The sequence below is a fragment of the Abrus precatorius genome, unplaced genomic scaffold (assembly GCF_003935025.1).
Source record: "Abrus precatorius isolate BTA unplaced genomic scaffold, Abrus_2018 Scaffold8, whole genome shotgun sequence".
Classification (NCBI taxonomy): domain Eukaryota; kingdom Viridiplantae; phylum Streptophyta; class Magnoliopsida; order Fabales; family Fabaceae; genus Abrus; species Abrus precatorius.
This window is the reverse complement of record NW_020874428.1, coordinates 20,778,027-20,795,677: the sequence shown is the minus strand read 5'-3', so window position 1 is coordinate 20,795,677 and position 17,651 is coordinate 20,778,027. Positions and strand designations below refer to the sequence as shown.

The window sequence follows — 17,651 nt, the reverse complement described above, 5'->3', positions numbered from 1 at the left end:
AAAATTGAAGTAATTTATTGTGATATAAGCAGATGATTATTAAAAAAAAATTTATTTTTTCCTTATGTATCATTAGAATAATTTCTTTGTCCTAAATAACAGGTATAAATTTCCCTCACCTTAAACCATGAATTGAAATTCAACGATAGGCTCCATTGTTGGGTGCTTCATAGGTATTTTTTGGTACAAGATACCCATGAGTTTGGTGATTTGGTACATATCTCTTTCCCTATTTCAAGTAACTAAGATTTTCTTTTTAATTTTTTTGGTAAGTAGTTGAATTCTAGTCTCTAAAAGTGAACCGCTCCTTTTAAAATGTCATTAGGATATAATTATGAACATCATTAATTATTATAAGGGAGAAAAAAAAAACTTTGCATTTAGCGGATTATAAAGCCATGGAATATTATTGTCAAATAGTATTGATAACGTCAGCTAGTAATATTACTCTCACAAATTAAATGTGTAGGTAATTTGTATTTGAAATTATTTTCTTCTCAAATTTATGGTGATAATGGAAAGGGAGAAATGGAAGAAGAATCATGATCTAAACAGTTTTTCGCCTACTTAAATAGCCAAAGTGGGTCATCTAGATAATTAACTAGGAGCATTGAACTAAATGAATGTCTGATCTTCCTTGATGTTTTTTCCCATGTAATAATGGTAAAGACCTAAGTTTTAAACCAAACAAAAGTTTGAGGGCGAAGATCCTGTGCAGAATTCCACAATCGAAGTCCACTAAGAGCAACCTTTTCCTTTCTAATTTAGAACAAAGTATGGCAAACCTGAATTAGGCCATAGTATGATGGTAACAACCCACCAAACTAAATGACAGAAAAGATACAACGAAGACTTTCAGTCTTTCTTTTTTTTCCAATTGTAGAGTTCTGTTTTGATGCTTTGATGTGATCATCATTTAATTTTATTATTTAAATATTAAAAAATTAATATATGTGATATTATATACATACATGTTAGAATATACCCCAAAATCTAAAGGAACAACGGTTTATTAATCCATTTTATATTCAGACACCATTTTCCCTCGTTTTTACCTAAGTTGTTTGTTTATCTATTGGCACTTCAAAATATGATGTGATCCACTTACGAGATAGAGAAAAATATGTGGACCCATGTAAAATTCACCTCATATATCTGTCTCCCTCACTTCACATATAATTCACATGTTAGGTGATCCGAATCCATGCCATACTTTATTCTTGTTATACGTTATTTGATAATAATTTCAATTCACGGTTTTTTTCATTCCTATGAAGATAGGCATTTAATGGCTGAGACATAGCCTCTATCAATTATATGCCTAAATTTTATTATATGGTAAAATTTAAATCCTCACCCTTTCTTTTGTTTGTCGTGAACATCTCAATCTTTGTGGGAGAAAATGAAAAGAGTATTGAAATTTCATACATAGTTCAATTATGATTCACCAACAATAAGGTACGTGAGCTTTCACAAATGATTGACAGTAACTAGTCAACATATTATGGAATCTCGGGACATGATCAACTTATTTCTTGGGTACATAATGGAAGCTAGACAATGAAAGCTTTTATTACTTTTGTAATATCAATTAATCATTGGATTTCAGCATCACATAACAACGAAATATTGTTGAAGAAAAATTTTATTTTATTAATCATTCTCTTTGGGCAATAGTTATTTGTCAAAAACAAAATAAAATAAAAAATCATTAAAAATATATATTGTGTCTAAAATAAAAACTTTGTTAGAAGAGGAAAAAAATCCATTTCAGTGATCTCTATATAATTCGAAGATTAATTTTCAGTTGTCAGATAAAAGATACCATTTATACACACCGAAAAACACCATTTTGTAGTTAATTCCTTAATCATTGTCTTACACAATGATTAATAAAGCAGCCACTGAAAAAAAATACCAGTCAATAATTTTAAACATAATGATTCATAGTTATTCACCTCTGTGATCAAATCATTTATTATGTGTTTCTTTGAATTAGAGTATAACTGTAGTGAAAGTGCACATGAATCATAATTGCTTATACATTGCATGTTTGAAAAGCGAGGTAAGAGAAATTCAAAATGGAAGTTTTGGACACTGAAAAGTGCAAGAGTTAGCAAAATGTTTGGTATGCTTTCTATATCATATATTAATGACTAGTCCCCACTTTCATTCACTCAGCTATAGATCTTATAAAAGTTCTACCCTCTGCACTCTGAAAGATGGCGCACGGGTGAAGTTGACGAAACAATTCAACCTTATCCAATAGTTGCTTTCAGTGGAACCTTCTTACTTTTTCTGTCCATGAAAACGTAACAAATAAAGGTGAATATAATCATAGAAGCCCCAAGAATGAATTTAAAAAATCAATGTATAAATTTTAGATTGTTTCTCAACTGTTAAAAATATTTGGGTGATTTTCTGTTTGGATGATTGTTTACAAAAGTTGAATTTAAATGAGTTTGAGTTTGAACGAAACTGATTTTATAGGATTGATTTTTTTTTTAAATAAATATAAAGTAATGTGGTTTATATTTGAAATTTTTTTAAATTATTGAAGTTTATACTTTTTAAATTCTAATGTAAAAATTATAATTTATCATCTTATCGAGTTTAAAAGCAAAATCAATTTTGACCAAGAATAAACACAATATCAAAAATTTCTAATCATTTACATATTTTTTTATAATAATTTTCTTAGTTTTCTCCTATACATTTTTCTCGTGTTTTGCGTGCTTTTAAAATTTCTAATCCATATTATGGGTAATCATTCTCGTGAAAATTTTGTATGATGGTGATTGTGTATGCATTTAAAATGTAGGTCGTTGGATTGGAGTTGTATGATAGGATAGTAGCTCCTATGCCTATATACTTCCTCGTTCCTTGTTTATTGTACTTTCCCTTCAGACACATTTCTTCAAAATTACATTTTTGGGATTGCCATCCAATATTTATTCTTAAAAGGGTCAAAGGAAATATAATTATCAATAAGTAAATCAGAAAATTGAATCATTATTTTAAGGTCTTCATGCAAAATTGTTAATCCTATAAATTGATCAAAGTTCTTAAATCTTCTTGAGGAAGAGAAACTCAAAACCTGGAGAACACCAAAAGTAAAACGAAGGATATAAATATTATTAAAGAAGTAAAACACATTAATCTTATCTTATGTTGGGCTTAATTGACTCTTAATTCTTATTTAAATGCAATTAAGCCCCACATTATAACTTTTAATAATATCATTTTATTTTTAGACTTATCCTTTTAATTAAATTACACATAAGTACAAATTTTAAATTCCATTCTTGTCATTTAATTATAATTTTACTAAATAATTTTACTTCAATCGGCTACTTAAAAAATTTATAAGTTTTCGTTTATAAATTAAAAGTTTTAAGCCAACTTATTAACTATAAATTATAATTTTTCAGTTAATTTTACTAAATAGAGCTTATAAAAAGGTTTGTTTAAATGCATAAATCTCTTTTTTCAACTTCAACTTGAATAAGGAGAAGAGGTCATGAGTGTCAAAATTATAAACTTAAGCATAACTTTACCTAAGAATTCAATAAGATAATAATATAAAATGTAGTCTAATTACCATAATTAAACATCAAATCCAATCCAAATAAGTCAAGCACATAGCACTTAAAATATGTAAATATTGATTTATCAATCATCACTTAACAGTGATGTGCGTGAATTTAGTTATATTGAGTTTAAAACTATTATAAAATCATATGTGATGTAATATACTTAATGCATACAATATTATCGGTAAGTAATAATAATGACTATTTTTAAATATTTTAAATATATGATAAATAAAACCAAAAAAAATATTTTAGATTATTATAATTAAATGTAATCATATTTATGGAGATAAAAATATATTTTATCCTTATAATTGTACATGTCCTTAAACACTTCACTTTTAAGTTTTGGTCTCAAGTATCGCAGTTTTGTCTTTCTTATATGCATTCGATACCCATAAAAGATTAGCCCAAAGATCAGAAATTTCAAGGCCCAAGCTTTTTTAACAGGCTGGATTTGATTTTATTTGAAATTCCCAGTATACCCTCCTAAGTTTCTTCTGTTCTGTTGATTCCACACTCTTTTCCTTCTTCTCTCTCTCGCTTTCTCCTGCTCTTGGGCTTCACTGCATCAGATCTCGCATTCGCAGCGTAACCAGGTTGTTCCTCAGAACTTCAGCATTCTCTTTCAATCAAATCCCTCTCTCTCTCTCTCTCTCTCTCTCTGAAGCTCTGGTTCATGCGCCATGGCTGCAAACGCCCCCATCACCATGAAAGAGGCATTAACGGTTAGTGTCTATGTTTCCCATTCCTACCCTCATCTCAATTTCCTATTTCCATACCAAATTTCAAAAATCTTTTGTTTTCAGAAAATGTTTTTTGTTGTTCCCTTCTTCAGATCCCAATGCTACACTGCATTACCACCATTCCGTTACAATGACCCAATTATGAAATTTCCGTTTTTTTTTTTTTAATTTGAGATTTGGTGTTTTTCTGCAGCTGGGAAGCGTTGGAATCAACCAGCAATTCATTACATTTACTCATGTGACAATGGAATCGGATAAGTATATATGTGTCAGGGAAACGGCACCTCAGAACAGTGTTGTTATCATTGACATGAGCATGCCAATGCAGCCTTTGAGGCGGCCCATAACTGCTGATTCTGCTTTGATGAATCCCAATTCTAGAATTCTTGCTCTTAAAGGTAACATTGTAGGCTTTGATTTGTGTCAGTAGCTCCCAATTGCATCTTATGTATGTTTTTGTGGTCATGGGATGGGAAGAACCAAAATGATTGTGTAGTAGTGTCTGCATCCATAAATTGTGTGCATACTGTACGCATTTTTGTCATGGTGAATGAGTATTGGGGTTCATGTTATTGTGTTTGTGAATGATTTGAATAACTGCTGCATGTGTATGTATGGGTTTTCTTTGTCTCACGAATGTGGGGTTCCATATGCAGCCCAAGTTCCAGGGACCACTCAGGATCATTTGCAGGTGTTTAACATTGAAATGAAAGCAAAAATGAAATCGCACCAGATGACAGAGCAGGTGCAATGCAAATTTATAAGCGGTTTAGGTCTGTCAATGTTTTAAATTGCAGTTTTGCATTGTGGGTTAAGGTGGGCCAATTGCAGTCAATGTGGTATGCAATCACAGCTTGATGCGGTTGTAGCAGCCACCATGACCTAGATGTTGCGGCCACATCATGTGATGCGGTCTGCAATTTAAAACCTTAGATTTTCCCTGTAAAAAATAAATAAATTATTGCTTGATAATGTGTTTGATTGTATATGTGATTATTTATTATCTGGCGTTTGATGTTCCATTTCCTTTAGGTTGTCTTTTGGAAGTGGATAACAACAAAGACAATAGGAATTGTCACGCAGACGTCTGTGTATCATTGGTCAATTGAAGGTTAGGTTTTTTTATTTTTCAGCACTAAACATTTGTTCTATTGCCTGTTCTCTTCTGGAAGTCTATCTGAATTTGACAATTGAAGGTTCTGAAGGTCTTATACTCTAAGTTCATGCCACAGAACTTTTATGTTTGTGAATTTAATATTTTACCATTTTTGTTATCTTAGGTGATAGTGGGCCAGTGAAGATGTTTGACCGAACAGCTAATCTGGCAAATAACCAAATTATCAACTATCGTTGTGATCCTAATGAAAAGTGGTTGGTTTTGATTGGAATTGCTCCTGGTTCACCGGAGGTATGTGATTTCTTTCTGTTAGTGACTTTAAGGCATTGCTTTTGTAGCCTTAGCAATTCCTCATATGGGTTTGCTAATGGGCTTCAAATTTTGACTGTCTTATGTTTTATTTTGGCCATTTTAAGGATTGCTGACACTTTCTGATATCATCTCTTTATATGTTGTAACTGTGTTGGTAATGTAAATAGGCAGTTCCTGTCTGATCTTTTGCTAAAATGTGTTATAGATCACAAGCTTATTTATGAATACATGCTGATGAAACTCTATGATTGAGCTTATACTTCATGTATTACCTGTCTATGCACCTGAGTTAACATTCATGTTGTAAGACAAGTTTATGGATTATCTGTTTAAGGTTTTATACACACAATATTAAGATAATATATACATGTCAAATTAAAATATCTACGTTTTTCTTATGAAAAAATTGTACTTGACCTTTCTCTAGTTATTCATTCATATATATGTTTTCCTGACTTTTTTATTTTGGTATTGTTTTTCAAATTTGTATTTAGTCTCTACTGTGCTTATATTTTTTTTTTCCATTTTTAACATTTTAAAGGTTTTCTTTGCTGTGTACTGATTGCAAAAGGTTAGGAATACTCTTTCATTTTAAGCTAATGAATTTTTCTTTTTCTTTATCTTTCTTGCTTAAGAGGAATTGTTATCCTTCTTAAACTAGTTCCTGCACCTTCTTAATAAAATCGTTTTCTTATACTAAATTAATGAATTATCTACTTTTCTCTTACAATTGATGATTGCAAATATTTTTAAGACTAAAAGTCATCCTTTTAGGTGTTTCAGATTTTGAACATCAAACCTTATCAGATTATTGATTGTTAGAGTAATTTTATTGCATTTTGTTTATTGTAGAGACCACAACTAGTAAAAGGAAACATGCAACTCTTCTCTGTGGATCAGCAGCGTAGCCAGGCTCTTGAAGCACATGCTGCCTCATTTGCCACATTTAGAGTAATTTTGTCTCCTCTGTGATTTGTTTACATGGATATTGAATGTAGCTTTTAGTTTTGCTGCTAATTCAATGCTGTTTGATGCTCTATGTGATGTGTAGGTTGCCGGGAACGATAAAGATTCTACCTTAATTTGTTTTGCATCAAAAAGTATGAATGCTGGACAGGTTACATCAAAGATGCATGTCATTGAACTTGGTGCCCAGCCAGGTATATGCATGGCTAGATCATTGTATAGACTATCGATTACTAGCCAACTGGTACATGCCTATGTATTGGTATGATTGCTGATAAATATAAACCTATGAAGTCTTCTAACAGTTTCTTCCAAGTAGATATGCTGTTTTGAATATTAATACCACTAATTAACAAAAAATGAGATCATCAGACATGAAGTGGATGGAATTTAAAATTATCATCAATATTATACATAGTTAACTACCCTTTCAAATGAAGTGAAAACTAAAAATACTTTATAACAAACTGTCACATAAGGTATGATTGTAGTGTCTTTTAGTAGTATTTTATGTTTACTACTACTTCACATGGATTCTGAGTTTTGCTCCTCAATTTATGCTTAGTTTATAGTTGGTTTATCCTTCTCTGTTGATGCTTTAAATAAGTGTAACATTTTTTTATTCTATCTAGGACATGCTAAAGTAAATGATTATTTTCCTTGGCAACTCATACTTCTTGATACCATCTGGGTGTATTCTGTTGTTTTTGTTATCAGGAAAAACATCATTTACCAAGAAACAGGCGGATCTGTTCTTCCCTCCAGACTTTGCTGATGACTTTCCTGTGTCGATGCAGGTTTAACTACAAATCTCTATAATCAATTGATATTCTTGATTCTTGGTTGACATTTATAAAATATTTAGTTGATATGTTTTATCATGCAGATTTCAAATAAATATGGATTGATATATGTTATCACAAAGCTTGGGCTTTTATTTGTCTATGATGTGGAGACAGCAACTGCTATTTATAGAAACCGAATCAGTCCCGATCCTATATTTTTGACCAGCGATGCATCATCAGTGGGGGGGTTTTATGCTATCAATAGACGTGGCCAGGTGTTGCTTGCTACTGTAAATGAGGCAGGCATTGTTCCATTTGTTAGTGGCCAGGTAATATCTGCATTGTTGCATGTTTCTTGATAAGCTGAATCATGGAAATGATTTCTTTGGGCCTACATCTAAATGTTTCTTTAAAAAAATTTCCAGCTAAACAATTTGGAACTTGCTGTTAATCTTGCTAAAAGAGGAAACCTCCCTGGTGCAGAAGAATTGGTAATATGAGTTACATTTAGTTGATTTTGTGCTGTTATCAATGTTGTGAAACTTTACATGTTCATATTGACTTTTGAGACTGGCTGACTGTATTGAGTGGCATGAATGTTTTACTAGAATATTTTCTGTTTTCAGTGTATACTTCTTGCCATTGCAGTTGTCTGCAAAGCATTCTGGGAGTGTGATCTAGGACAATTGTTAGCAACTGACTAGCATAAATTGCTAGAGAATTATAAACAATATATTTTTTTTTTGGGTACATACTTGTGTGCACAGTTTCTTTTTTTATATTGAGCACTAGAAAGGTGACTTTACAGCTTTTATGTTCAAGTTACTTGGGGGAATCTTGGTCAAAAGCACGTGCTGAGGAGCAGAATGTTGGTGAAGTGCAATGGAACCATGTTTTTTATTTGAACTGAGAAAATTTTAATTGCCTTAGCATATAATTTATCTTTACCGTCTTTATTTGCTTCCTAGTTGATTTGATCAGAGGGAACTGGGAAGCATGCTTTTTTTCTTTTTTCTATTGTTTTTATAATTTACCCTTGGTGATTGTCAAATTTCTGCCTTTTTTCTCAGGTTGTTAAGCGGTTTCAAGAATTATTTGCTCAGACCAAGTATAAGGAAGCTGCAGAGCTTGCTGCAGAATCTCCACAAGGAATTCTTCGAACTCCTGACACTGTTGCTAAATTTCAGGTATACTTTTGTAATGAGTGTTTTTCAGTTGTTCCTGTTAAAGCTTCTTGTTCCTGTTAAGTGTTTTCTTTCAGTTGTCTGGTTTTTATTTATTGTGGCTCACTATATGGGAGTTTTATAAGTTTTTTTCATCTAGTTCTTGATTTATTTTGTTAAATTTTTTCAGAGTGTACCTGTGCAAGCTGGACAAACACCACCATTGTTGCAGTACTTTGGCACTCTGTTAACCAGGGGAAAACTCAATGCTTTTGAGTCATTGGAACTGTCACGGCTTGTGGTAAATCAGAACAAGAAGAATCTTTTGGAAAATTGGCTAGCAGAGGACAAACTTGAATGCAGTGAGGAGCTTGGTGACCTTGTGAAGGTTCTGATAAAAATTTAAATTAATTCTTTCTTAGTCTAGCATATTTATTTATTTTAGGGTTAGAGGGTGAAAACTTAAGCTGTTTCCTGTGATCTATGTTTCCTTTGCACATTGAAAATTCTGATCACTTGTCACCATTCGTATAAATTTAAAACTAATCATTATGAAATAAAAAAATGCAGATGTTCTTTTCATAATTGAATGGAGACAAACTATCATGTAACATAAACTACAACAGTCTCCTTGATCTTTCAGCGGACCTGGTTTACTTTGAGGCTACTAATACTAAGTTTGAACTCTAGGATCTGTTTGAATGAGCTTATCAGAATGACTTTTAAAACACCCCTGCAATCTGTCTTCACTTATTTTTGTAAGCTAAATTGTGTAATAAGTTTTGACTAATTTAACCTTAAAAAATGATCAAACTCTATTCATCTTTTATTAGTTGGACTGCAGTTATGACAGTAGTTTTTATTTAACTATTCCCATGAAATAAGTACTTCTTAAGCTGTTTAGTCATTCAGGAGCCTATTTTTCCCCCTTCCTCTTCCTTGGATATTGGTTTTGCTGTTTGGATTTCCATTTATATAAATGCACTCAAGCACATGCTTGCATGCAGAGCATACAATTTTGTTTACTGCAGTTTTCAATTCCTTGGAGGGAACTCAATCTCTGTTCAGTTTGCTTTATTTTTCCCTTTTTTTTTTGTCTTTCTAATCTTACTAGACATGCATATAATGCAGACAGTGGATAATGACCTTGCATTGAAAATCTATATCAAGGCCAGAGCCACACCAAAAGTTGTTGCAGCATTTGCTGAGAGGAGGGAATTTGACAAGATTCTGATATACTCAAAGCAGGTAATGAAAAGATTATTTTATAAGGTTTTATAAAATTGTGTATATAGTGGTACTATGAGTTATATGTTATATATTTGTCTTGTTACGTAGTCTAACTATTTTTTGTTTTATAGTAAATGTTGATGTATTTTTCTCCGTTTATTTGCTGAAGGTTGGATACACCCCTGATTACTTGTTCCTTCTGCAAACAATATTGCGGGCAGATGCCCAGGTTAGTTGTTTCTTTCAGAACAAAAAATTAAAATGATTATTACCTTTTATGAAATACTTTTGTGGTACACTTGTTTCTGTTCTGATCACACTGTGAAGTACATAAAATAATAGCACTCATGAATGATATTAAATGCATCCAAATGGAAATTGTTCAATATTGCTTATGATGTCTACCTTTATAAAATATCTATTATCTTGCTAGTTCACTTTTTTCTATTTGTTTATTCAGAACTTATTTCATTGTAGGGTGCTGTAAATTTTGCTCTGATGATGTCTCAAATGGAAGGGGGTTGCCCTGTTGACTACAACACAATAACAGACCTCTTTCTTCAGGTTTATTTAGCTTTATCCTTTTGCTTTAATGATGTTGTGCTCTCCTATCATTTGTAATTTGATCCACAATTTAGACAATTGAAGTTTCATGTTCACAATTTCTTTTCTCTCTGTTGCAGCATTCGTTACTGTTTATAGAACCAGCATTACTTGATTACTTGTGTTGTGATATGCTTTACTGATTTTAAAAAACCATTAATGTCATGCTTTAAGTGGGAGCATGAAACATGCTTTTGAGAATTAGTTGAACTTCATCTTCTGCTTAGTTGAAAAACGAAATGAGAGAATCTATATTAAACCAGGCCTTCTCTTTCTTAAATCATGCTTTGTTAATGTTTTTGGATTACTATCTAACTTGGGCTTAGATATTGGTTCATTTTTCCTTCAATATTTTGAACTGAGGACTATTTGTTAAAATAAGAACCAATTATTCCCTTTTGTTTGTTATTTATGTGTTGGAAATGATGACCCTTATTTTTGTTTATATTTGTCTTCTATCACTTTGTAGAGGAATTTAATCCGTGAGGCAACTGCCTTTTTATTGGATGTGCTGAAGCCAAACCTACCTGAACATGGATATCTTCAAACAAAGGTTCTTTTATTTTCTGTGCTTTAACTCTATCCGTGTACTAAATGGTGTTGTTCCCAGTCTTAATTTTTTGAAAATATTTTATATTTATTATTTCTAGGTACTGGAAATTAACCTTGTGACCTTTCCAAATGTTGCTGATGCCATATTGGCCAATGGCATGTTTAGCCATTATGATCGCCCACGGATTGCACAGCTTAGTGAAAAGGCCGGGCTTTTCATACGGGCTCTTCAGGTTCTTGGCTTCTTCAATTCTGATGGCTGACTGTAATTTCTTGTCAGAATAAATACTTGAACCTTCTCATCTGTCTCTTGTGCAGCATTATACTGAGTTGCCTGACATCAAACGTGTTATTGTGAATACACATGCCATTGAACCACAGGTCTGGATTTCAAGTGCTCATGTGACTGGATCTATCAAAAAATTGTTCCAATTTTTCTTATCATAAAATGGTTTTCAGGCTCTAGTTGAGTTCTTTGGAACCCTTTCCCAAGAATGGGCTCTGGAGTGCATGAAAGATCTTCTACTGGTCAACCTTCGGGGCAATCTTCAAATAATTGTGCAGGTATTGTATCATGGCTTGATATAACGTTTCCATAAAAAAAAATCAATTTTGTTTGGGCTTTTATAATTACTATAGAAGAATCTTACTAGTGCATGATTTGCAGACTGCTAAGGAATATTGTGAGCAGCTGGGTATTGATGCATGCATTAAACTCTTTGAACAATTCAAGTCCTATGAAGGACTATACTTTTTCTTGGGTGCATATTTGAGCTCTAGGTATTTTTTTTTAATGGACAATGTACATGACATCAGTTCTCTAGACTATTTTAGTTTTTTATTTTATTTTATAACTTTGGTTTTTATTCTGTCTTGTACAGTGAGGATCCTGATATTCACTTCAAGTACATTGAAGCAGCTGCTAAAACTGGACAACTTAAGGAGGTAGAGCGTGTTACTCGAGAATCAAACTTTTATGATGCTGAGAAGACGAAGAACTTTCTAATGGAGGCTAAGCTTCCAGATGCACGACCATTGATTAATGTGTGTGACCGTTTTGGTTTTGTTCCGGATCTCACCCATTATCTCTATACCAACAATATGCTTCGTTACATTGAAGGATATGTTCAAAAGGTAAATTTGTTGTGAGGGGTGGCATTTCAGTTTTGTTATTCTCGCTATAGCAGTGTATTTTAAATCTTTCTGTGCTGATCTTAAACATGAATTCCTTACATTATACTTCTTGGTTTTAGGTCAATCCAGGAAATGCTCCTCTAGTTGTGGGACAATTGTTAGATGATGAATGTCCTGAAGATTTCATTAAAGGTCTTATTCTTTCAGTTCGTTCTCTTCTTCCAGTTGAGCCTTTAGTTGAAGAATGTGAGAAGAGGTGTGTACTTCTTTTTCTACCTTGCACCTCCAAATTATTATATTGGTTTTTCTCATTTCACTTTCCATGTGCAGGAATCGTCTCCGCTTGCTTACTCAGTTCTTAGAGCATCTTGTAAGTGAGGGAAGCCAGGATGTACATGTTCATAATGCTCTGGGTAAAATTATCATTGACAGCAATAACAATCCTGAGCATTTTCTTACAACCAACCCATATTATGATTCTCGTGTTGTTGGTAAATATTGTGAGAAACGGGATCCTACACTTGCTGTTGTAGCTTACCGAAGGGGTCAATGTGATGATGAGCTTGTTAATGTTACCAATAAAAATTCTTTGTTCAAATTACAAGCCAGGTGTGTATACTGTCCCACATTAGGAAGATGCCATTGTATTTCATGATGTTAGTCTGGGATACTCATGTTATTTCTTGATATTTGTATCAGATATGTGGTGGAACGTATGGATGCAGACCTCTGGGAAAAAGTTCTTGATCCTGAGAATGAGTACAGAAGGCAGTTAATTGATCAAGTGGTGTCAACTGCTTTGCCTGAAAGCCAGAGTCCTGAGCAAGTTTCTGCTGCAGTGAAAGCTTTTATGACTGCTGATCTTCCCCATGAGTTGATTGAGCTTCTTGAAAAAATTGTTTTACAAAATTCTGCTTTCAGTGGAAACTTTAACCTGCAAAATTTGCTGATCCTTACTGCAATCAAGGCAGATCCTTCAAGGGTCATGGATTACATAAATAGGTTGGACAACTTTGATGGCCCTGCTGTTGGGGAGGTGGCAGTAGAAGCACAGCTATATGAGGAAGCTTTTGCTATTTTCAAGAAATTTAATTTGAATGTTCAGGCTGTCAATGTCCTGCTAGATAACCTTCGGACCATTGATCGAGCTGTGGAGTTTGCATTCCGTGTTGAAGAAGATGCTGTATGGAGCCAAGTAGCTAAGGCGCAACTAAGAGAAGGCTTAGTTAGTGATGCAATTGAGTCATTCATCCGTGCTGATGATTCCACTCACTTCTTAGAGGTTATAAAGGCTGCTGAAGATGCAGAAGTATACCATGACCTAGTAAAGTACCTTCTCATGGTTAGGCAGAAGACCAAGGAGCCTAAGGTGGACAGTGAGCTCATTTATGCATATGCAAAGATTGATCGGCTTGGAGAAATTGAAGAGCTTATATTGATGCCAAATGTTGCTAACTTACCAAATGTTGGAGACCGTTTGTTTGATGAGGCTCTCTATGAGGCTGCAAAAATTATATTTGCTTTTATTTCTAACTGGGCTAAGTTAGCAGTGACACTGGTGAAGCTTAAACAATTCCAAGGTGCTGTTGATGCTGCTAGGAAAGCAAACAGTTCAAAAACATGGAAGGAAGTTTGTTTTGCATGTGTGGATGCTGAGGAATTCCGTCTAGCTCAGATTTGTGGTCTCAATGTCATTATTCAGGTGGCACTCTTTTCTAGCATTTTTTTTCCCCTTTTATCTTGATTATTCAGTTCCACCACCTAACTCCAATTTCCAATATAAAGATTTATCTCTCACTCTAAATCTTTACGTGCAATTTAATGAGGTGTGTTATGAAATTTAGGAAGTGTAGAACATTGGCTACAAGAGGCAGATAAACCGTCTATTACTGTTATTTTCTGTTGTTTGACTACTAACTGCTCTTTATTGCTATGAAGGTGGATGATTTGGAAGAGGTTAGTGAATATTATCAGAACAGGGGATGCTTTAATGAACTCATATCTCTTATGGAGAGTGGACTAGGACTGGAGCGTGCCCATATGGGTATCTTTACCGAGTTGGGAGTCCTTTATGCACGATATCGTCCTGAGAAGTTAATGGAACACATTAAGTTGTTCTCAACTCGGCTTAACATTCCCAAGCTGATTCGAGCCTGCGATGAGCAGCAGCACTGGAAGGAACTTACATACCTATACATCCAATACGATGAGTTTGATAATGCTGCAACCACTGTCATGAATCACTCTCCAGAAGCTTGGGACCACATGCAATTCAAAGATGTTATAGTTAAGGTTGCAAGTGTGGAGCTCTACTATAAGGCAGTTCATTTCTACGTGCAAGAACATCCTGACATTATAAATGATCTTCTGAATGTGCTTGCCCTTCGTCTGGATCATACCCGTGTTGTAGATATAATGCGGAAGGTCTGTATGTCCCATACTTTATTTTCTATTGCCTGCAGTTTTGATCTAATTTGGTGAGATAAATAATGCTTGTAAATACTTTTTTACAATGATCTTATTTGTTGCTCGATTTATTCTGGATTTTAGGCAGGCCACATCCGATTGGTTAAGCCGTACATGGTTGCAGTTCAAAGCAACAATGTGTCTGCTGTTAATGAAGCTTTGAATGAAATTTATGTTGAGGAGGAAGACTATGATAGACTTCGTGAATCAATAGATCTGCATGATAACTTCGATCAGATAGGTCTTGCACAGAAGGTGAATCTTGCCTTTCTCTTGTCTTATTTGGATAAATTGCTAATATTGAAATCTGAATCTTACTGGAAAACTTCCAATTTTGACCAATTATTGATTGACTTTAACAATATATATGAGCAGATTGAGAAGCATGAGCTTCTTGAAATGAGGCGTGTTGCTGCTTATATTTATAAGAAGGCTGGAAGATGGAAACAGTCCATTGCCTTGTCAAAGAAGGACAATCTTTACAAGGACTGTATGGAAACTTGCTCTCAATCTGGTGACCGTGAACTCTCAGAGGATTTACTTGTTTACTTTGTTGAGCAGGTATATTTTCTTATTCCCTTTCTTGAAATATTGAAACCTGGTATTCATATATTCGATCCTTTCCAGGTTGCATTTCATAGTTTGATGCCTGCTTCAAGTTAAATAGCTTTCAGATATTCATTCCTTCTACGCCTCTATTATTTTCTTTTTCATGCATGCTTCTGTCCTTTGGTCTTAGTTTTTAACACAGGAATTATATTCATATTTTATTGTTTATTTCCAGGGGAAGAAAGAGTGTTTTGCATCTTGTCTCTTTGTCTGTTATGAAGTAATACGGCCAGATGTTGCTCTTGAGCTAGCTTGGATGAACAATATGATTGATTTCTCTTTCCCTTACCTTTTACAGGTATAATTTTCACTGGGGTTTCTTTTTGTTAAACATATGAATGGATGAATTTTCTTCCTTTTTGTTAATCATTTCGTATCTTTTCCTCCTAGTTTATTCGAGAGTATACTAGTAAGGTGGATGAGCTTATCAAGGACAAAATTGAAGCCCAAATTGAGGAGAAAACTAAAGAGAAGGAGGAGAAGGAAATTATTGCTCAGCAGGTCTTTTTTTTTTTTATCTATTACTTTCCATAAGTCTGATAATAATTTTTTATGGTTTTCATATCCTCAGCCTCAACTGATTTTAAGCATATAAAAATAGTAAGTTAGATGATATTGATTAAACGTTTATATTCTCGATATAATAAATGCATTCTTTGTGAATAGAAACTTGTTACGTTTGTTTGCTTAAGTTCTGAGTTGAGGTTGCCGTTTTTTCTAATTTTTTTTTTGTACAGATTTTATGTTACATTTGACTACTAAAGTAACGCAATATTTTCAATTATCTCCAGAATATGTATGCCCAATTGTTGCCATTAGCTTTGCCTGCACCACCAATGCCGGGAATGGGTGGAGGAGGGTTTGCTCCACAACCACCACCTCCAATGGGTGGTATGGGGATGCCCCCAATGCCTCCTTTTGGCATGCCTCCAATGAGTGGCGGCTCCTACTAATCTCTTGATTCAAGATGAGAGAATTTTGCCATAAATTTTGCAGAGAAGCTAGACAGATTGGATAGAATCCACATATGCATTGAAGATAGGTTCTAAAGGGTTAACAAATTTACCACATCAAGCATCTGTCTTATAGCCTTCTGTTGACTACCGCTTTTTTTCATTGAAAGTTTTTAGGTTATTATTTCTTTAGTCTATCGCTGAATAGATTGGGTTGTTTAATCAATCATGTGATAGAGATGATTGTATCTTCGAGGTCTTAGTTTGGTTGCGGCATGTATAGATGATTCTTTTACACATTCAATTGTTTTCTTAGTTGTGTAATCATGTAAGTGTATTCTAATTAGGATTTCACACCAATTTTGTTCGTTTAATTTGGTATATAAACTGTCATCAATTATTCAAAATGGTCTCTATGAAGGTTAGATTCCCTTTCGCCTTTCACTTGTAAATTTGGTTTATTTTATTTAACATTTGTTGCTTATCATTATGTTAATGTGTTCTGAATATCTGTTTTTGGTTGGGCAATTGAAATTTGTATTTCGTGAAAAGTCTATCGAAAACAAGTATCAGTTTTTGACATAAAATAAAAATATAGTTCAAGTTTTGAATCCTGTTTCTGATTTGACAAGGAAAATGTTTGTTTTACATATAATAATTCTTCAAATTTTTTCTCTATTTGTTATATTGCTGTGTAAGCCTATCTCTCAAACATATATATATATATAGGATGACAATTTCTCTAGATACTATATTTTGAATTTTTAAGATATTTTTCGACAGATAAATTATATTTGCCCAAATAAACGAATTCAATTTGATTACAATACCAGTTGAAATGTTTCAAAGGTGAACAGGTCATTGAAGTCCGATTAGCTTGCTTTAATTGACAAGTTCACGTTTTACCAAGAGTGGACTTTCTCGTAATGGCAACCCAAAACCCATGATGGATTATTCACGCAATCAAAGTATTAAAACAGTCTTGAGAATCATGCTATTTTGATTGACATCGCCATCAATATTTTTATGTTGAACGATACATCACGGTTACGTTTTACGAACCAATGTACCATTACGAGTTCTTCCATAGTCTTCGGGATTTTTTCCTCTCGAGTGTTTCAATTATTTGTTTAAAGGAGGACAAACTAGTATTGATATTCAAAACATTCATTTTCTCAGATGATTGAATTTACTCATCACATCGATTTTTTCAATACAATGGTGTTAATAAGGTTTAAGCATAAAGCTTCATGTAAATTTCTTCAAACTCTACATCACTAATCCAATCATCTCAATTATTTTTGGGTTAAAATACAATTTTTTTTTCATTCCATTCTGTTACATTATTTTACAAACTCTATCATTTCCAATAAAAATTTATATATGTCCTTAAACACGTTAGGAAAATATTTTATCAAAATA

At 33.3% G+C, this 17,651-nt stretch overlaps 1 protein-coding gene across 1 annotated transcript; it reads left to right on the top strand.

Moving 5' to 3' along the window:
• Positions 1 to 4,136: 4,136 nt before the first annotated feature.
• Positions 4,137 to 16,676, top strand: LOC113848553 (clathrin heavy chain 1-like). The gene is made up of 30 exons (XM_027478163.1): positions 4,137 to 4,321; positions 4,533 to 4,737; positions 4,996 to 5,084; positions 5,372 to 5,450; positions 5,620 to 5,747; positions 6,621 to 6,719; positions 6,820 to 6,928; positions 7,452 to 7,531; positions 7,621 to 7,848; positions 7,945 to 8,010; positions 8,590 to 8,706; positions 8,873 to 9,070; positions 9,814 to 9,930; positions 10,082 to 10,141; positions 10,390 to 10,476; positions 10,985 to 11,068; positions 11,166 to 11,300; positions 11,386 to 11,448; positions 11,527 to 11,631; positions 11,735 to 11,847; positions 11,949 to 12,201; positions 12,321 to 12,457; positions 12,532 to 12,810; positions 12,901 to 13,903; positions 14,140 to 14,625; positions 14,752 to 14,922; positions 15,043 to 15,228; positions 15,452 to 15,574; positions 15,667 to 15,777; positions 16,068 to 16,676. The coding sequence occupies exons 1-30, from the start codon at positions 4,280 to 4,282 to the stop codon at positions 16,227 to 16,229; spliced, it is 5,115 nt and encodes a 1,704-aa protein (XP_027333964.1). The 5' UTR covers positions 4,137 to 4,279; the 3' UTR covers positions 16,230 to 16,676.
• Positions 16,677 to 17,651: the final 975 nt, after the last annotated feature.

Coding starts and splice junctions, on each gene's coding strand:
- LOC113848553 (XM_027478163.1), top strand. CDS start 4,280: ATGGCTGCAAACGCCCCCATCACCATGAAAGAGGCATTAACG. Junction 11,449..11,526: donor CACATGCCATTGAACCACAG/GTCTGGATTTCA, acceptor AATGGTTTTCAG/GCTCTAGTTGAGTTCTTTGG. Junction 14,923..15,042: donor AGATAGGTCTTGCACAGAAG/GTGAATCTTGCC, acceptor ATATATGAGCAG/ATTGAGAAGCATGAGCTTCT.